The following is a 17,676-nucleotide window of genomic DNA, read 5'->3' as shown; positions in this document are numbered from 1 at the left end:
CTGTCACGTTATCATCATTAATTTGCGCCAAAACAGACAAGTTATTTATAATATTACGTAATGATTGCAATTTGATTAATTAATTAGAAATATGAAATATCATATGAATGACCCACTGCCAACTTGTAAGAAAGTTAAATAAGTCGTTTAAAATATTTAAATAAACTCATGTGGAATTTTTGTTCAAATGAACACGTAGGATGGGTTTATTAACCGGTCGAACCTAATTATAATATCAATTAATACATATCATAAAGAAGGTTTGGTTCGTAAATTCTCTACCCTAAAGGGTTTTGAAGCTACTGAACCAATTTTCAGGAAAGCTGCTTTATGATAGGATGACAAAGGCAATATTAAGTTCCCGAAAAACCGCGAGACACAGCCAGTTTTACTGTCTATATTTAAAGCAAACTCGGACCTGAAATAAAATTCAACTCTTAAAGAGAACATTAAAGAGGGAAGATTACATTACCATCTTTGTAATGCAATATATTTCTAGTGATATTGTCAGAAAGGTATATTTATATACAACATTTCAACACTACGTAATTGGAACTGGACTTGGAGAGGAAAATGTTCTATCTAGAATTTACTATTTAGTGTAACAACTACACGGTAAATGGGAAATTAATCTAGTTAATGGACATCCTTCTCAGAAGCTAATGAACGTAACATGGTCGTTATAATAATGAGCTGCATTACCTACACATGTAATACCTAGCCTTCAGTGGTAGTCTGAAGAAATAAATATTAACATGAATAAGCTTCATTTACAATTAGTCTCCACCAGCGGTTTCACATGGGTCCCAAAGAAACTATATCTATATCGTGGCTTCCGATAAAAAGCCTTCCGTGATAAGTTCTCTGTTTAATACCAAAATAATTTTTCAAATCAGATCAGTGAGTGATTGAGATTAGCTCGCTCAAACAAACTCTTCTTCAGCTTTGTAACCATTTCAGATCAGAAAATATCAAGATGAGTCAATTCTATTTAATATATTCTTTAGCAAAAAAAAATGCCCCGCTTAGTGAAAATGAGCTACCACAGTTTACTAAAAGTAAATAAATAAAATAAAATTACTATAAGTAGAGGATAATAATTCTACATCTAAATTAACGCGATGAAAAGTTTCACACGTAATTCAGCCAATCACCATTAAATTGAATGTTCCAGTATCTAGATCACTTCACAAAGCCAAAAGCATTTCATTAGAACATTACTAACTCAATTTACTAAGGAAGACGTGATTATCTTTTCGTCGAACAAGATCTGCTCTATATTATTGTGTTCCAGGAAAACCCAATGAACTTAGCATTTTTCAGAATGGAGCAAAGATTTGTGGCTACGTTGTAGAGAATTGTGACAGACTTAAATCATCCCAAATAAGATGGATCCAGTGATAAATTGAGTGTTCTTGGCATTTGGGACAAAGAAAATGATGTCACAAAATCTCAAGAAAATTACGTAAGCAGTTTCGAGGAAATAAGTTGTAAAAATACACTAAATGATGCTTGAACTCGTGTGAGGTCGGTTTCTTTTGAATTTCTTAATGAAAATTGTTTCCGTGTGATTTTAGATGAAACTTTTTCTGATTAAGTTATTTTTGAGTTTGCATGTCTGTTTTTGAGAAAATGGTGACTTAATCCATTTTTATAATAAGAATCTTGGAATCGTCCTTATAAACATTTTATTGAGAAACGCAGAATTTATTTTTCCCGCGGTTTCACCCGCGTCCCGTGGGATCTACGTCTTGGGATAATATATAGTAATATTTCTTGGGAAAAGTGTAGCTTTCCAACAGTGAAAGAATATTTCAAATCGGTTCAGTAGTTGTGGAATCTTCAGTATAGTAGTGTAGGTACATAAATTAGGTAGAGGCTTATTCTACTTTGATTGTAATAGGACTACGAGTTCAAACGGTTTGCTAAACTTTAAACAACTTTCCACATTCTACATCGCGACCTTAAAAAACCCACTTCACATTTTGTTTCCATTCGTAATAAACGTCTGTTACTTCAATCATTATTTCGGAAATAACATTGACATTGAGCACATCAAATGAAGCGGTCCTCACAGCCCTGTCCTCAGGCAAGGTCGGGTGATATTCTTGTATATTATCGTCCAAATGTTGAACATCAACTTGTAGCCAGTTGTTGGTGTTCTCAACAAAAGGTTTCTGACTGTTATCGCGAGGGATCAAAGTCAACTTTGATGTGGGAAGATCAGCTTTGAGTTTTTCTTTCGTTGTTTTCGAAAAAGGATATTTTTAAGCTGAAATTGTAAATAAGTACTCTCAAAGTACATGATTTTACCCATAAAATGTTTTTTCACATATGTACCTTTAGAAGGCCTATAGAAAGTATACTTTTTACTCAAAGCTGTTTCGGCAATTTGATATTGACCTGTCCCTCTAGGAGTATAAAGCATTGGATTCGAATTACTTATTATGTCCTGGCAAATCCAATTAGACACACATAAAAGCGTAATTATCTTTGGAAATTTGCAATGTCTGTGTACCTAAGTTATAATAGTGACAAGGAAAACCAGCTAGAAATGCGTTCATAGATATTACACTACGATAGTTTACCTACTGTCGTATTTTCATTTCAATTCCCTATTGTCTTCATAGTTGGTTCAACATTAATTCGCTTAGCTAGAATATATCATTATGAAGCATGGAAAACCATTTAGCCGGGAAATTAGATCAAACGTGTACAATATTAGTCACGATTAACTTACAATTGTATAATCCGAGTCGAAAATAAAGCCATTAAATAGAAGATTCCAACATATTTGCTGTGAAACTAATCCCCATGTCAGTTAAATAACTCGCGATCTAGAGCTACACGTCACGCAGAAACTAGGTTCATCGTCTACGATCCAGTTTCGTGATTAGCCATTCTCTCTGCTCTCAAACTAATAATTGTGAGACTATTTTAGATACGTTTTCAAAGAACAGACGACAAGCGTGTCAACAGAAATATCCACGTCGCTGCGTCTGCCGCGACACTGCCGACCATTGTCCTCACCCCGATTCCGCGTAAACCTTCATAAGCTTTGTTTAGCATCGATATCAACCGTATTATAAGACCAACATCAAAATAACACCATTTTATGTGTCATTAACTCAAGCCAAAACAATGTTGGCCACACCGTGTGAGACCAACGCGACAAAATACAATACCACCGACATGAACCTCTATGTAAACAATTTTGTGTGTATCGAAATGGTCTGGTTTGATTGTTGGCGTGTTTGCCAAACGTTGGCCGTGACGTCGCCTGCCCCCAGTTGGCACGTAACGGCCAGTTTCAGTGGCAAGCGCGCGTGCGCCGGCCGGACCGCCCTATAGTTTTCCCGCCTAAGCGACCGCGAGTGACATTTGAATTTTTTTGAAAATCGATTCTCTGCGTTCGAAATCTTTGGATTACCGCGTGGTGGTTTAAAAACAGCCAGTGTTATACAAGTGCTTATGATCAAGTTGAATCGATCGATTCTACCCTGTGACTCGGATACGATTGATTTGTTTTCACTAGTGTCCGGTTTCCACATCCGCGGAAGATTTCGCACGGACGCCATGGTAATATCTTTCATTTATCTGTTTTTTCGTTTGAAGCGAATCTAGTCGTAAATCTGGCTTACCTCGGCTGGTGTAAAGACCTTAAGACTTGTACTTATTTATAATTTTTATTAGTTGTGCGACAAACTGGCGATGCATTCGGATTTTATTCGAGTCGTCAACAACAGGATGACATGTTAAGTGTGACGTCTACAAGTTCAACCAGCTTATTTGATTTATGGAAAAAGATTAAACTTATTTTCATCATTGAGTAGTATATTTGGGAGCTAATAAACTCCGTAATATCTGTGCGATGAATGGTTTATTCAACGTCTCGGTCATTATAAAAATGTATTCTGACGAATTTTCTACAACTGTCTTGTAAAATAAACGTTCGTGTCAAAAAATAAATGAATGACTTGGTGGGCCTAAAGATTCTGATGGGCTATATAGTGATTTATTGACATCCGAACTTTGTCTGTTTTACAGACAAGTAGGTACGATTACTAAAGTTCCAATTGTTAGGCTAAATTTATAAATATTATTTTAAATTTACAAATAGTTCTTGTAAAATGATTTATTAATAACGTCACAATATGCTTTTATATTTTTGTAACTGGCAACACTTTTGTGGTAGTTACTCGTTTCCCGCTTTAAATCTTTTTTGTACAGAATACCAACTGTCATCGACAAGGTTATTTAAGGCGGGAAATGCTGAGAAAAAGCTCAGTCGTCACTTGTCAGTTGTCTCGATAACTTAGTACCCTCTGCTACACAAACGCTGTACTGTAATAAATAGTTTACACATACGACAAAGGAGTTTACTTTATCAAGAACCTCACATATCAGAAGCCAGGATAAAAGTAGAACTAAAAGTTCTACTTACCACGTCCACAGAAGTGAAAACGTAAGTAAAACTTTTGTTTTTTTTCTAATCTGCCTACCTACTGGCAATGTGAAGAAGGATTTTGCCCATTGTACAGCTAACTAGATTATCGTTTAAACTAGTGTAGTTGTATTATAAATAATTTTATGTTCATGAAATGCAAGTGTAAACAGAGTTTCATTGGTTTGTTCGTTCCGTTTTATCACGACAGTGTTATCAAGACTTACATGTACGCACATACACATGCACATAACCTTGCCAGGGCTACTCCTGAGGTTATACTCACATGTACGCACATACACATGCACATAACCTTGCCAGGGCTACTCCCTGAGGTTATACTCACATGTACGCACATACATGCACATAACCTTGCCAGGGCTACTCCCTGAGGTTATACTCACATGTACGCACATACACATGCACATAACCTTGCCAGGGCTACTCCTGGAGGTTATACTCACATGTACGCTCATACACATGCACGTAACCTTGCCAGGGCTACTCCCTGAGGTTATACTCACATGCGCACATACACATGCACATAACCTTGCCAGGGCTACTCCCTGAGGTTATACTCACATGTACGCACATACACATGCACATAACCTTGCCAGGGCTACTCCCTGAGGTTATACTCACATGTACGCTCATACACATGCACGTAACCTTGCCAGGGCTACTCCTGGGTTATACTCACATGTACGCACATACACATGCACATAACCTTGCCAGGGCTACTCCTGAGGTTATACTCACATGTACGCTCATACACATGCACATAACCTTGCCAGGGCTACTCCCTGGAGGTTATACTCACATGTACGCTCATACACATGCACGTAACCTTGCCAGGGCTACTCCTGGGTTATACTCACATGTACGCACATACACATGCACATAACCTTGCCAGGGCTACTCCTGGGTTATACTCACATGTACGCACATACACATGCACATAACCTTGCCAGGGCTACTCCTGGAGGTTATACTCACATGTACGCACATACACATGCACATAACCTTGCCAGGGCTACTCCTGGAGGTTATACTCGCACATGAACATACCAAAAGTCATGCAAAATACGCCTACAGATGTAAGTTAGTAAAGTTAATTATGAAGTATCTAATACACACAATCGTAAGTTTCAGGCAATACAATTGGGAATAATGCCGAAGCACAGGCAAAAATCCAGGCATGTGGACAGAAACAGTTCGCAGCAGGAAAGGAATGCTAGGACGCAGCCGAGGTCCAGAACTCCAGCCGTGCGTCGTAGCAGGTCACGTGAACGACGGTCGAGGAGAAGTAAGCGGGCGAGTAAGCGATCTTGTGAGCAACGACAGCTCCGGAGCCCTTCAGTGCACGAGGTAGGAGAGAATTCAAGAACTACTCATAAAGGCTTATCTAAAAGACGTAGAGTACAAAGTCAATCATCGCTGTCAAGTTCGGAGGAAAGGTCGCCTCGTAGGAAGAGAAGTGCTAATTTAAGTAATCTAGATATAGTTGAAAAACTTTTAAACGTTATAGCAAGTAAAAATACCACTGACGTAGATAAATTCCCTGTCTTAAATGTTGTACCTGATTTCGACCCAATGTGCCGTGAGCAGACTGTGGAGACCTGGATACATAAGGTTGAAGAATGCGCTCAGATTTATGGATGGTCTGATAAACAAATAGTCCATTATGCAATGCCCAAGCTCTGCGGCGTTGCTAAAACCTGGTATCAGGGTCTCCCCTCTCTGCTACATTCCTGGTCTGAATGGAAATTAAGGTTAACGGAGTCTTTTCCTTCACAAACTAACTATGCGGAGACACTTACTCAAATGTTGAATAAGAGAGCTAAGTTTGGCGAATCTCTTGAGGAATATTTTTATACTAAAATTAATCTGCTAAACCGTTGCAAAATCTATGGTAAGGATGCAGTCGACTGCATAATATACGGCATAGACGATAGGGGTGTTCGCCTAGGTGCTCAAGGGGCGCAATTCTCTGAACCCGAACAGTTGCTTAAGTTCTTTAAAAGTGTAAAAATTAATCAACCGATTGGTAACGATCCTAAAAATAAAAATACAGATCGACAGGAAAAGAAACCTGCTCAAAAATCGGATAATGATAAAAGGCCTAAGCCACAAAGTTTAAAATGTTATAATTGTAACGAGACTGGTCATCCATTTTTCCGTTGTTCTAAACCTACAATTAGATGCAATAATTGCAATTTGAGAGGTCATTTAGCAGATAACTGCCCTAATAAAACGAACCAAGCTCATAAAGCCAATGTAGAGTCCCAGTCTGTAATGGAAGTACATTCGACTGATAATATAAATGCTAAGTACAAAATTCCAATTAGAATTAATGGCAAAACACTTTTGTCTCATATTGATCTTGGAAGCGAATGTACCCTTATTAGACTGACTGACGCGATAAGTCTAGGAATTCAATGGAAAACTGAGTCCCTGCCTATTTTGAGGGGATTAGGTAATATTCCCTACCGGCCAGTAGGACGTGCGTTCGTTGATATAGATGTACAGGACATAATTGAAGAAAATGTTGAGATTTTGATTGTGACTGACGATATGATTAATGACCCGGTATTACTAGGACACACGTACACTGAACGTCCACAGATACAAATAACAAAACTAATACAGATATAATTGTTAAGCGCTGCCAAGTTCACGATGACTCCAAGTTGATATTACTGACCTTTCAGTCTAATAATCTAAAACCACACACCACTAATGCTATAAAGGTAAAGTCAGATACAATTTTTTGCGGCAGGATTTACGTACACGGGACAATTAGAGGACGCCCAGGTTATGAATATTTTCTTCTTCCCGGTGAATATGACTTAAGTCTAGGATTAGGGACATTAATAATACAAAACATATGTGACAAAGACATAAATATGCCTATAGATACATTAGTGACACGAGCTCGGGTAGCGAGCACTCTAGACGTACCAAACACTTATAATATTTTGGACATACAATTAACTGACGAAGCTTTAAAATGCGGTAACATAACACAACAGCAGAAATTTGAACTTGTGAAATTGTTGGAGAAATATCGCAAATGTTTCTCATCTAATTTGCATGAACTGGGCTATACAACTAGTGTAGAGATGGAAATTAAGTTAAAAGATTCTGAGCCCGTGGTCTACCGGCCCTATCGCCTGTCATATTCTGATAGACAACTAGTACAATCTATGATTCAAGAAATGTTAGAGAGTGGCATCATCCGGGAATCTTCTTCGCCGTATGCAAGCCCTATAGTCCTCGTGCAAAAAATCTGGCGAAAAACGCCTATGTGTTGATTATAGGGCTTTAAACAGAAAGACCGTTAAGGAACATTTTCCACTCCCCCGCATAGAAGATCAATTGGATCTCTTGGCTGGTAATACCATGTTTATTACTCTCGATTTAGCATCAGGGTATTACCAAATTCCCATAGCTGAAGAATCCCGAGAAAGAACTGCCTTTATTACGCCCGACGGCCAATACGAATACAACCGTATGCCGTTCGGACTGGTAAACGCTCCTCCGTATTCCAAAGGGCAATAAATAAAGTGTTAGCCAAGGTTAGAAACAAACATGTGCTTATATATATGGATGATGTTTTGATCCCAGGACGCTCTTTTGAAGATTGCCTAAAATTACTTGAGGAGGTTCTATTACTTCTCAAAAGCAGTGGACTTACTCTAAAACTTGAGAAATGCAAATTCTGCTTCGATAAGATAGAATATTTGGGATTCGAAGTCAGTGCGGATGGGATTAGGCCGGGGTCCTTAAAAACTGATGCAGTTTCAAAATTTTCCGTACCCCAGAACCAACATGACGTGCGCCGTTTTATTGGTTTGGCTAGTTTCTTCAGGAGATTTGTCAAGGGATTCGCAACAATAGCGAGACCATTGACCGAACTTCTGAAGAAGGATGCCAAATGGCGCTGGACTGAGGTTGAACAGAATTCCTTTGAGACCTTGAAGCAAAATTTGGTCCAAAGGCCAATCCTTGCTTTGTACGACCCTCGAGCAGAAACCCAACTGCATACTGATGCCAGCAAAATAGGCATAGCCGGCATTCTAATGCAAAAGGGAGAAACTGGTGTATTCCATCCAGTTGCTTATTACAGCCGTCAGACAACCACGGATGAGCAAAAGCTCCATTCGTATGAACTTGAAACATTGGCTGTAATAGCATCGCTAAATAAATTCCGCGTCTATTTGCTTGGGATTAAATTCACCATTTTGACTGATTGTAACTCTTTGCGTACAACCCTAACGAAACGGGACTTAATACCCCGAATAGCGAGATGGTGGATTCAATTCCAAGAATATGACTGTTCCATTGAATACAGACCTGGTGAAAGAATGGCACACGCTGATGCCCTTAGTAGATGTCCCATTCCCGACAATGACTGTGAAACGCGTGTGTTAGACGTGCTAAACGTAGGTTCCCAAGACTGGATCGCAACGGTACAAGACAACGATGATGAGACTAAACGTATTAAAAACGTGTTAACTGATCCGCAATCCCAAAACGCTGCAGACATCATTAAGAATTATAAAATCAAAAATGATAAGTTGTATCGTATCATTGAACCAGGCGTGCTTAGGTGGGTGGTGCCAAAGGGTGTGCGTTGGCAAATTCTCAGGGCGAATCACGATGAAGTCGGACACTTTGGCTTCGAAAAAACGCTAGAACGGATTAAGGCTACCTTTGGTTCCCAAAAATACGTAAATTCACAAAAATATGTTAATGCATGTCTTGAATGTGCCCATCATAAAGTCCCGTCGGGAAGCAAAGCTGGCTTCCTTCATCCCATACCAAAAACTGAAATACCGTTTCACACTATCCACGCGGATCATCTAGGCCCATTCAATCGTAGCAAAAGAGGTAACTGCTATATACTTGTCATTATTGACTCTTTCACGAAATACATTAACATAACACCGGTCCGTAATACGAAGTCTACGACAAGTATACGTGTGCTTAAAGAACACATAAGCTACTTCGGTACACCAACGCGACTTATAACTGACCAGGGTACGAGTTTTACGGGAAAGAAATTTCAGGACTTTGTTAAATCGCTTGGTATAAAACATATATTTAATGCCGTAGCTACACCTGAGCTAACGGCCAGGTGGAGCGGTATAACCGTACCATCCTTGCCGCATTGGGCTCCATGTCCCACGAAAAACCTAAGGGAAACTGGGACGAATACTTACCAGACATTCAATTAGGAATAAATACCACCATACACTCCACGACAAAGAAAACTCCTACAGAACTTCTCTTTGGCTATAGAGCTACCCACCCTCTGTAGGAAACCTAAACGAGATCATAGAAGATGTAGGGGCCGACGTTAGTAATTTAGAAAGTTTACGTGAAACTGCAAAGACCTTGATAGAGGTACAACAAGACAAAGATAAGGCACGTTATGATTTACATAGGAAAAGGGAAATAATTTTGTAGTTGGTGACCTAGTTAGGGTTCTTAGGAATGTTCCTAGTCAAGATGGCCAATCCAGAAAACTAGAAGCTAAATGTCGCGGGCCCTATAGAATTAAGAAAATCCTCCCAAACGATAGGTTTGTCATTGAAGACACCCCGTTAACAAAGAAAGGGAAAACTTATGAAGCTATTGTAGCACTAGACAAGCTGTTTCCATGGTTAAGTTTCGGTAGTGCTTATGATGACATGTCCTCAACCGATGAGGATGACGAAGTCCAATGTAACGAATAATGTAAGTCTCACAAGTCTAGCCTTTGTCAAGTTAAATGAAAAGGTTCCTATTGATAATTAAAATACTATCAAACCAAGGCATCATTTATTACACTCTAAGGCAGGGATTGGCAATGTCATGGACAGTCCCTGGGCAAAGTCATGGCCGGCCTCGCGCCCTTGGAGATTATTAAGATCTTGGTCACCGTGTGGTCATGCAGGGAGCGATAGCGTCATGGTCACCTCCTGTATGTTCTCACGAGAAGATCATGTAAAGTCATGTTCAATTATTAAAAGGCAAATTATAAGTACTATGTGGTATTAACACGCGACCATGTCAAAGGTGGCAGTGTCATGGCCCCTGTTGGTCAAAAGCTTTTAGATCAGGAACATAATGTGAATGCTTGATTGTTAAATTCCCAGAGAATTATAATATTATAAGTAAAAGTAGATTATACAACACGGTGTTATAGATGATTATATTTATTTCTAATATAAAATGTAAAATTAATTAATTATGATAGTATCTCTTTTCAAGAGGCTGAAGTACTTTATTAATTCACAATTGTAAACTTTAATAATGTTTATATCACATTTCACATCAAGTTGGAACTATATATTCATGTTTGATCAGATTTCGTGAATAATGTACTAAGTAACTATTTCATAACATATTTGATTATGTATCCACGAGCTACTTTATAATATTTGCTTGTCGATATAGACTATGTAAACCTTATTCTTATCTTTGATGTAAACTTGGCTATCGGACATATCTAGTTATGTCAAATATTACTATTTTATAATTACTTACTTTTCATTGCATATCTTTACATAACGAGAGGTCTCGTTAATGTTAGTCGGATGGCCGAGTTGTTAGGCTAAATTTATAAATATTATTTTAAATTTACAAATAGTTCTTGTAAAATGATTTATTAATAACGTCACAATATGCTTTTATATTTTTGTAACTGGCAACACTTTTGTGGTAGTTACTCGTTTCCCGCTTTAAATCTTTTTTGTACAGAATACCAACTGTCATCGACAAGGTTATTTAAGGCGGGAAATGCTGAGAAAAAGCTCAGTCGTCACTTGTCAGTTGTCTCGATAACTTAGTACCCTCTGCTACACAAACGCTGTACTGTAATAAATAGTTTACACATACGACAAAGGAGTTTACTTTATCAAGAACCTCACACAATATTTCCAATCATCAACATAATGACAGAACAAATGGAAAATCCTAGATCACCAAACCATGTAACACCTATACGAAATGTTCTATTAATTAACGATTTAAAACACCAGCAAAAAATTGCACTAACCAAACGAACAACCGACGAAAGTAATACAGCAGGAAACCACATTACACTGAAAAGAAATATAGATACCTACATAAACGTTGAAAGATACTCTTTTACCATCACAGTTAAACCGTATAACACAAACTTGAACAAACGCACAGTCTTTGTTCTTTTACAACTAAACATTTCGGATCAAACGCTGCAAGATAAAGTCCGTTTGATAATTTATAGCTGTAGTAAGAGATACTGAGTGATTTACTTCTCGAGTGCACGGGAATCGAGTTTATTGCATCGAGTACCTGACTCGATTTGTAAATCGGTTGCAGGTCGTCTTAATCGAAGTTGAGAAGGCGGTGGGTTTTTTGATTAATTATGTGGTTTAGATGTGAATATTTTAATTTTAATCATTAGGATTATTAATGTTTGTAGATGATCATATCTTTGGTGTTTTGAGCATCATTTTCTTGGTCTGCTTTTCATTTATAAAGTACTTACTATACTATGTCTGCGCGTTCCTTATTATATTGTACGATGATTACACCACAACCAACCAACCAACAATTATTTATTCTTAATCATCCCATATCACTGTGACGGTGATCCAAATCTCCAGTAGGTATATGTTGTCTTTAGGATGTTTGAAAGCATTCTAATCTTCTGTGCGATCACCATTTACTTTACTGTAATATACTACTTCATCCTTGTCGAATGTTGCTTGGTGTACCTCAATATCTGCCCTTAGAAAAATTCTATAGATTAGATATGTAATATGGCTGAAGAACTGTATAAGCTTGTACCTAAATGTTACTCACATTTGCTCAAGTTCAGCTTACTTGTTAATCTTTAAAAGATATCTCAATCATCACCTATTGATTGAACAAGACCGACAAATATCGCTAGAAAGCCGGGCAGTAAACTTTTATTAACTATCCCAAATCCAATAAACCTAATAAATATTTGCGCTCGTATTCTAATGCGACATGCGCCAATACACAAAATAGCAAATGAAGTTATTATAAATTACGTCCATTACGGAGCGAGATGGCAGCACACGCGTCTTGCTCTCTTTCGTCATCTGTCATTGATTATCTAAAAATAATATGCGCTGGAGTGCGCGAATTCTAGAATTTTTGATACATTCGAATTGATAGACGCGAGTCGATGGTGAAATAATACTGACTGCCGAAATCAGTGATTTTAAACAGATACAACTAATTTTTGTTTTTCAACTTGGAATGTGGTTTCTCTGATTCACGATACTGCGGTAATAGTAACTAGAGCTATATTATTATCATCGTGAGTACTGAAGTTTGGCTTCCACATGTTAAAACAATCCGTTATTGCTATCATTAAATCGATTATGATGCTATTAAATTTCGATATAGTCGATACTGTTTAGGCGGTGAGTAATGCAATATTATCCAAAATAATGGCATTTCATTTCATGAAGATTTTCTTTCAAGGTCATCATGAAAGTTTCTGCAAGTTTTGTTAAAGCTCTAGACGACTACTACCTAGTCCTATTACAAAAGTAAGTGCTTACGAGTGATTAATTGATGATTAGTGATAGGAGTAATGTTAGGGAGAAGCTAGTAACAGCCTGACGCTCTATCATGCTACACCCATAGCAGGAGAATTTCCCATCAGAAAATGATAAGAAAACAGTTTTAGGTACTTAGGTAGTATGATTTACCAACTATTTTTTTTTAAGAAACATCTATACCAAATCTTTGCTGAATTTACGAATTAATATCTTATTAAAACAAACAATTATTATTGTGCTTATAAATCCCACGATTTAATATTGTTGGCTGTATGTGGGTTACACAAACGCATCCTCGATAGCAACGCCATCTGGTGAGCGGCCGTCACCCTTTGATCTGCCAATCGACGCGATACACCGATTTTACGACCGAGTCGTGAATCGATGTAATAATATCGATATGTTATGCGCAACACTAGTCTACTGTATGTGCAGATATAGGTTTTAGAGTTTGTTTTAGTATTTTATTATGATAGGTACTGGTTTCTGATGATAGTTTAGTATATTTTTATTCGCTCTTTACTCTTATTGGCTGGTTATCAATATGTAGGTATCTTATGTGCTGTAGATCTGGATAAAGTAATTGGTCATTTTAAATAATGGGGATGATTAAACAACTTACAATATAACTACACAAGAGTGTGTGCAAACCATGTGCCTCAATGTCCAATTTATGGCAATCTGATATCTCAAGCTTTAGGTTCATGTCTCGATCATCACTCTCATCATCTCTTATTCAAGGTCCAGCTTCTACCTATTTGTGGTTTTTCCTGCATCCAAAGATAACTATTTTGCGCATCTGCATAAAAAGAAGCCTATGAATTTCGATAAATGGGAATGGGCTATCTAAAACTGAAAGATTTTTTCAAATGAGACTGTTTGCTAATTAGCAAAGCTATAGATCTTTTGTTTCCCTTCGGTCGATAGCATCCGCGTGCATTCGTCCGCATGCGGGTAGAATCTTGCGGCTTGCAAGTAAACCTTTACTTTAACTCTCCTAAAAACATGCATAGTTTAAAGTGCAAAGTTACACTTAATATAGAGTGACATGTAACGACCGTGTCATATTGTCACCGCTAACCTGTCGTGTTTACATAACATTGTGTCGGTCGCATAGCTTACCATCAGCTGTTACAATACGTCATAATACCATGTTATGTTATGTCAGTGTTTGTGTGTGTTGGTGAAAGTGTGCGTGTGTGGGTGGTTGGATATTGTCTCAATAGTTGGTGTTAGTTCACTTGAAGTTATTTTAAGCTGGGGAGGAATTTAAGCCTTTTTGATGTCTTTTTGATGTCTTGAGCCTTTGTGATGTGTTTGTTGGTCTCAACATTTTTGCTATATGCATCATTTAACATTGTACCTCCTTACCACGAAGTTTTATAGGCAAAAGTCTAAAATGGTTAATAATAATAAAAATGTGACTACAAATCCAAAATGTTTGCCGGGCAGATAGGCTAGGATATTTTCGCATTCATTAATATTTTAGTGTTACAAAGGGTCTCGAGATTAGATTTAAGATAGATTCATTCAGGCTATTGCTAAAAATGTGACCACCATAATTATATATTTTTTTATTCTAAAAATATCCTGATTTTCAGCCTTACCTGAATACAAGTTTATCAAATTAGAAAGTGCCTTACGTATCTTCATCTTTCAGTCTCGTCGCAGGTCAATACAGCAAACAGAAACAAACGTCTCCTGCGCATTGTTTACAGCGCGCGGCTAAATGCGACCATGTTAATGTGTACCTACTTGTTAATGTCAGGTGTCTCTGTGTGTGTGACTGCTTACTACAGTACATGCTGTGGATGTGTGAGTGTGATTGGATTCGATGCTTGTTCGAGTTGGTAATTCGATAAAGGGTTTTCTTTCAGAAAGCTGAGCTGAATATGGATAGGTTCGATTCGCTTGCTAGCATTCGTTCGCGCACAAAAGTTGCAGCCGCCACAAAATAAATATATGGGCGTATTTATTTTGTGGTTTTTCAGACATTTTATAAAAGTTAGCACCCAAGTGGTTACTGTTTTCCAGCGTGAGATTAGTTTTCTAGATGGAGAAGATCAGAAGAACCATTTGTGTAGTATAAGTAACAGTACCGCACACTGGTGGAATCTAGCCTTTACAACAAAAAGGTACTAGCTAAATGCATTAGAAGGTACCAGACATACACTGTATTTGACAGGTGTTCCGTAGTTGAGCTGTTTATTAGTTTGTGTTAGAGCCATCAACTCCGTAACGACTGTGTGAAGACTACGAGGTAATTAAGACGAGACAAACAAACTGGCGTCTAGACAGGTGTTGTTGAGTGTTTGTGAACATAACAGTGGAATATCATGATACGCATTTTACACAATACGTAAGGTTGGACTCTATTCCACGCAACCATTAACGTTCAATCCTTCTCCATGTGAGAGGAGGCCTGTGCCCAGCAGTGGGACGATAAAAAGGCTGTAACAGCAACATCAACGACGCGTAACTATGATACCTATATTACATCTGAATAAATTATCTATCTCAAATAATATAACTGAGTACCTACTTACTTCCTTCCGGACCAATTAAAACCGCTGGAAGAAGCTACTTATATTTGGCCATGTTGGTAGATCTGTAAGTGACCAATTAATAGAATCCTAACTTTCTGATGAATAAATTCGAACATTTCTTTCAATAGTCATCTACATATCTACAAGTGATGTATCTGCATGCATGTACAAAAATATGTATTGTAGGAAGAAACTAGCGAATAACTTCGTCACAATGATGGCCACGAAGTTTCCACAATAAGCGTTGTTTGAAAGCTTCAGGTTCGGATTTATATGATTTACTGCCTATTGGGGCAACGTACGACTAGGTGAATTAATAACTAATGTATGGTTAGGTTAGGACCCAAAACCTATTAATACGATGAAGAGTGCTAAAAATATTCTACAATAACTCTAAAATATAAGTTTCACGGCTACGCATTAGAATTAGGAAGCCAACCCCAAAATAGTCGAGAAAAGTTTGGGCAGATAATATCATAAAAATCAACGAGATACTCAATTTTGACAAGCCTATAGAAATAAATAGGTCCACAGTACACAACATATAAAATAACACATTTTGCTCCAGTCATTCAAACCCCTCATTTGCCTCATTAAAACCCGGGCCTATTGCCCACAGACTATATTATTCCTGTTCCACATTTAATACAGATTTATTATTTTTTCATCCCACGTGCGTAGGAGTCGCGTATATAATTATGTGACTATGTTCGCTGTCAATGTCAGGGATTGACATAAGTATAATTGGAATGGATTTGTTTTTGAACGAAAAAAAATGCGTCTGAGATCATACGGCTGATATTGATTGTGGTGAAGATTATTTTCTTGTTAGTAAAGTGCTGGAGTGGAGACGTGGCAGCGTAGGACGTCCACCAACAAGGTAGACAGACGATCTGATAAAGGTCTCCGGAAGACGCTGGATGCAGGTCGCCTCCAACAGGTATCTGTGGAGATCTAAGGGAGAGGCCTATGTTCAGCAGTGGACGTCCTATGGCTGAGAAGATGATGATAATGATGAAAGTATACTGGTGGGTTTCCACCGGTGTGCTTCACTGTGACGTACAAGAATGTTTCTTCTATTCTACTCAATAGCTTGCGATATGTTCGCATCTAAAATTGCAACCTTTTTTAGGGGTCACATGATAGCTGGTGACTTGCACCGATGCGTATCTCCCCTTTATTTGTTCGCGTATATTTTTGTTGTGGGATCTCGTCAAAAGATTCAGTTCCTACAACTATTCAAAAAAAATGTGAGCTAGTAGCTATATGCCTTCTGATTGTTTCTTCAACATCATCTGTTTGACTTCTGTTGCTTGTTTTTCAATAAGATCAGAGTAGTTGAAGACAGGTGTCGGATCCCTAGTTTCATTTTCACTTTCCATTTATTTGAAAAGCATTTATTCTTTTCGTCACAGTTGTTTCATCAGTGAACACCACTTTAGATAGAAATGAGTCATTTTCTTCTTTCAATACGAAAAGTTTACATGGTTTACTCATTTTAAAGAGTCGTCTACTGGAGATAGAAAGATAGTTATAGTTATTACGTAAGTCACTGAGTCACATCAGAACTGCCCACTCTCTGCTTTCCTGAAGCCATTATTTAATGTTTGTTGTACAAGTTTTTGTCACTTCTGATATTGTAAATCATTTCAATTTCTATTCCACTTGTTTTTTGCTATTAATCTCTGTGTAATGGATGCGTATTCTGGTATCGTTCATGTAGACATAATAGTGCAACATTCATCATCATTATTTTGGGTGTATGCATTGAGACTACTCTGCTCTGCCATTTGAAATGATCCTAGACCTTATTCATACTCCTAATACTCCTCTCCTACGAGGTTTTTTATGTTTTCATTAGGATGTTCTTTTATTATCTTTTTTTTTTCTTAGCATGGACAAGCTAGAGCAAAAGCATTAAAGTTACAATTACACTTAGGTTAACTTAGGTAAATCACAATTTCAATGTAAATAGTATGACAGCTATAAAAATTCGAAACGCAAAACACATTGAAGAACCCACAATATCCAAACAAACAGCAACAAAACAAAACAAATGAAGAAAGTCCAACATGCTACTCAATCCAGTGACTAATGATATAACCAAGTACAACGAACA

The 17,676-nt window shown here is 37.7% G+C and overlaps 1 protein-coding gene across 3 annotated transcripts; it reads left to right on the top strand.

The window, feature by feature from the left end:
• The first annotated feature begins 4,078 nt into the window (after positions 1 to 4,078).
• Positions 4,079 to 7,729, top strand: LOC135118198 (uncharacterized). 3 transcript variants are annotated; one of them, XM_064039480.1, is made up of 2 exons: positions 4,079 to 4,465; positions 5,597 to 7,729. In XM_064039480.1, exon 2 carries the CDS (start codon positions 5,615 to 5,617, stop codon positions 7,097 to 7,099), a length of 1,485 nt encoding a protein of 494 aa, XP_063895550.1. In that variant the 5' UTR covers positions 4,079 to 4,465; positions 5,597 to 5,614; the 3' UTR covers positions 7,100 to 7,729. The 3 variants fall into 3 exon arrangements, with proteins under 3 accessions (XP_063895550.1, XP_063895549.1, XP_063895548.1); XM_064039479.1 differs by having other exon boundaries at positions 5,591 to 7,729; XM_064039478.1 differs by lacking the exon at positions 4,079 to 4,465 and adding an exon at positions 5,229 to 5,253 and having other exon boundaries at positions 5,490 to 7,729.
• The last annotated feature ends 9,947 nt before the right edge of the window (positions 7,730 to 17,676 follow it).

This window comes from Helicoverpa armigera, chromosome 19 (genome assembly GCF_030705265.1).
Source record: "Helicoverpa armigera isolate CAAS_96S chromosome 19, ASM3070526v1, whole genome shotgun sequence".
NCBI classification, from domain to species: domain Eukaryota; kingdom Metazoa; phylum Arthropoda; class Insecta; order Lepidoptera; family Noctuidae; genus Helicoverpa; species Helicoverpa armigera.
Note: the sequence above shows the minus strand (reverse complement) of the source record. Positions and strands in the feature narration are given on the sequence as shown.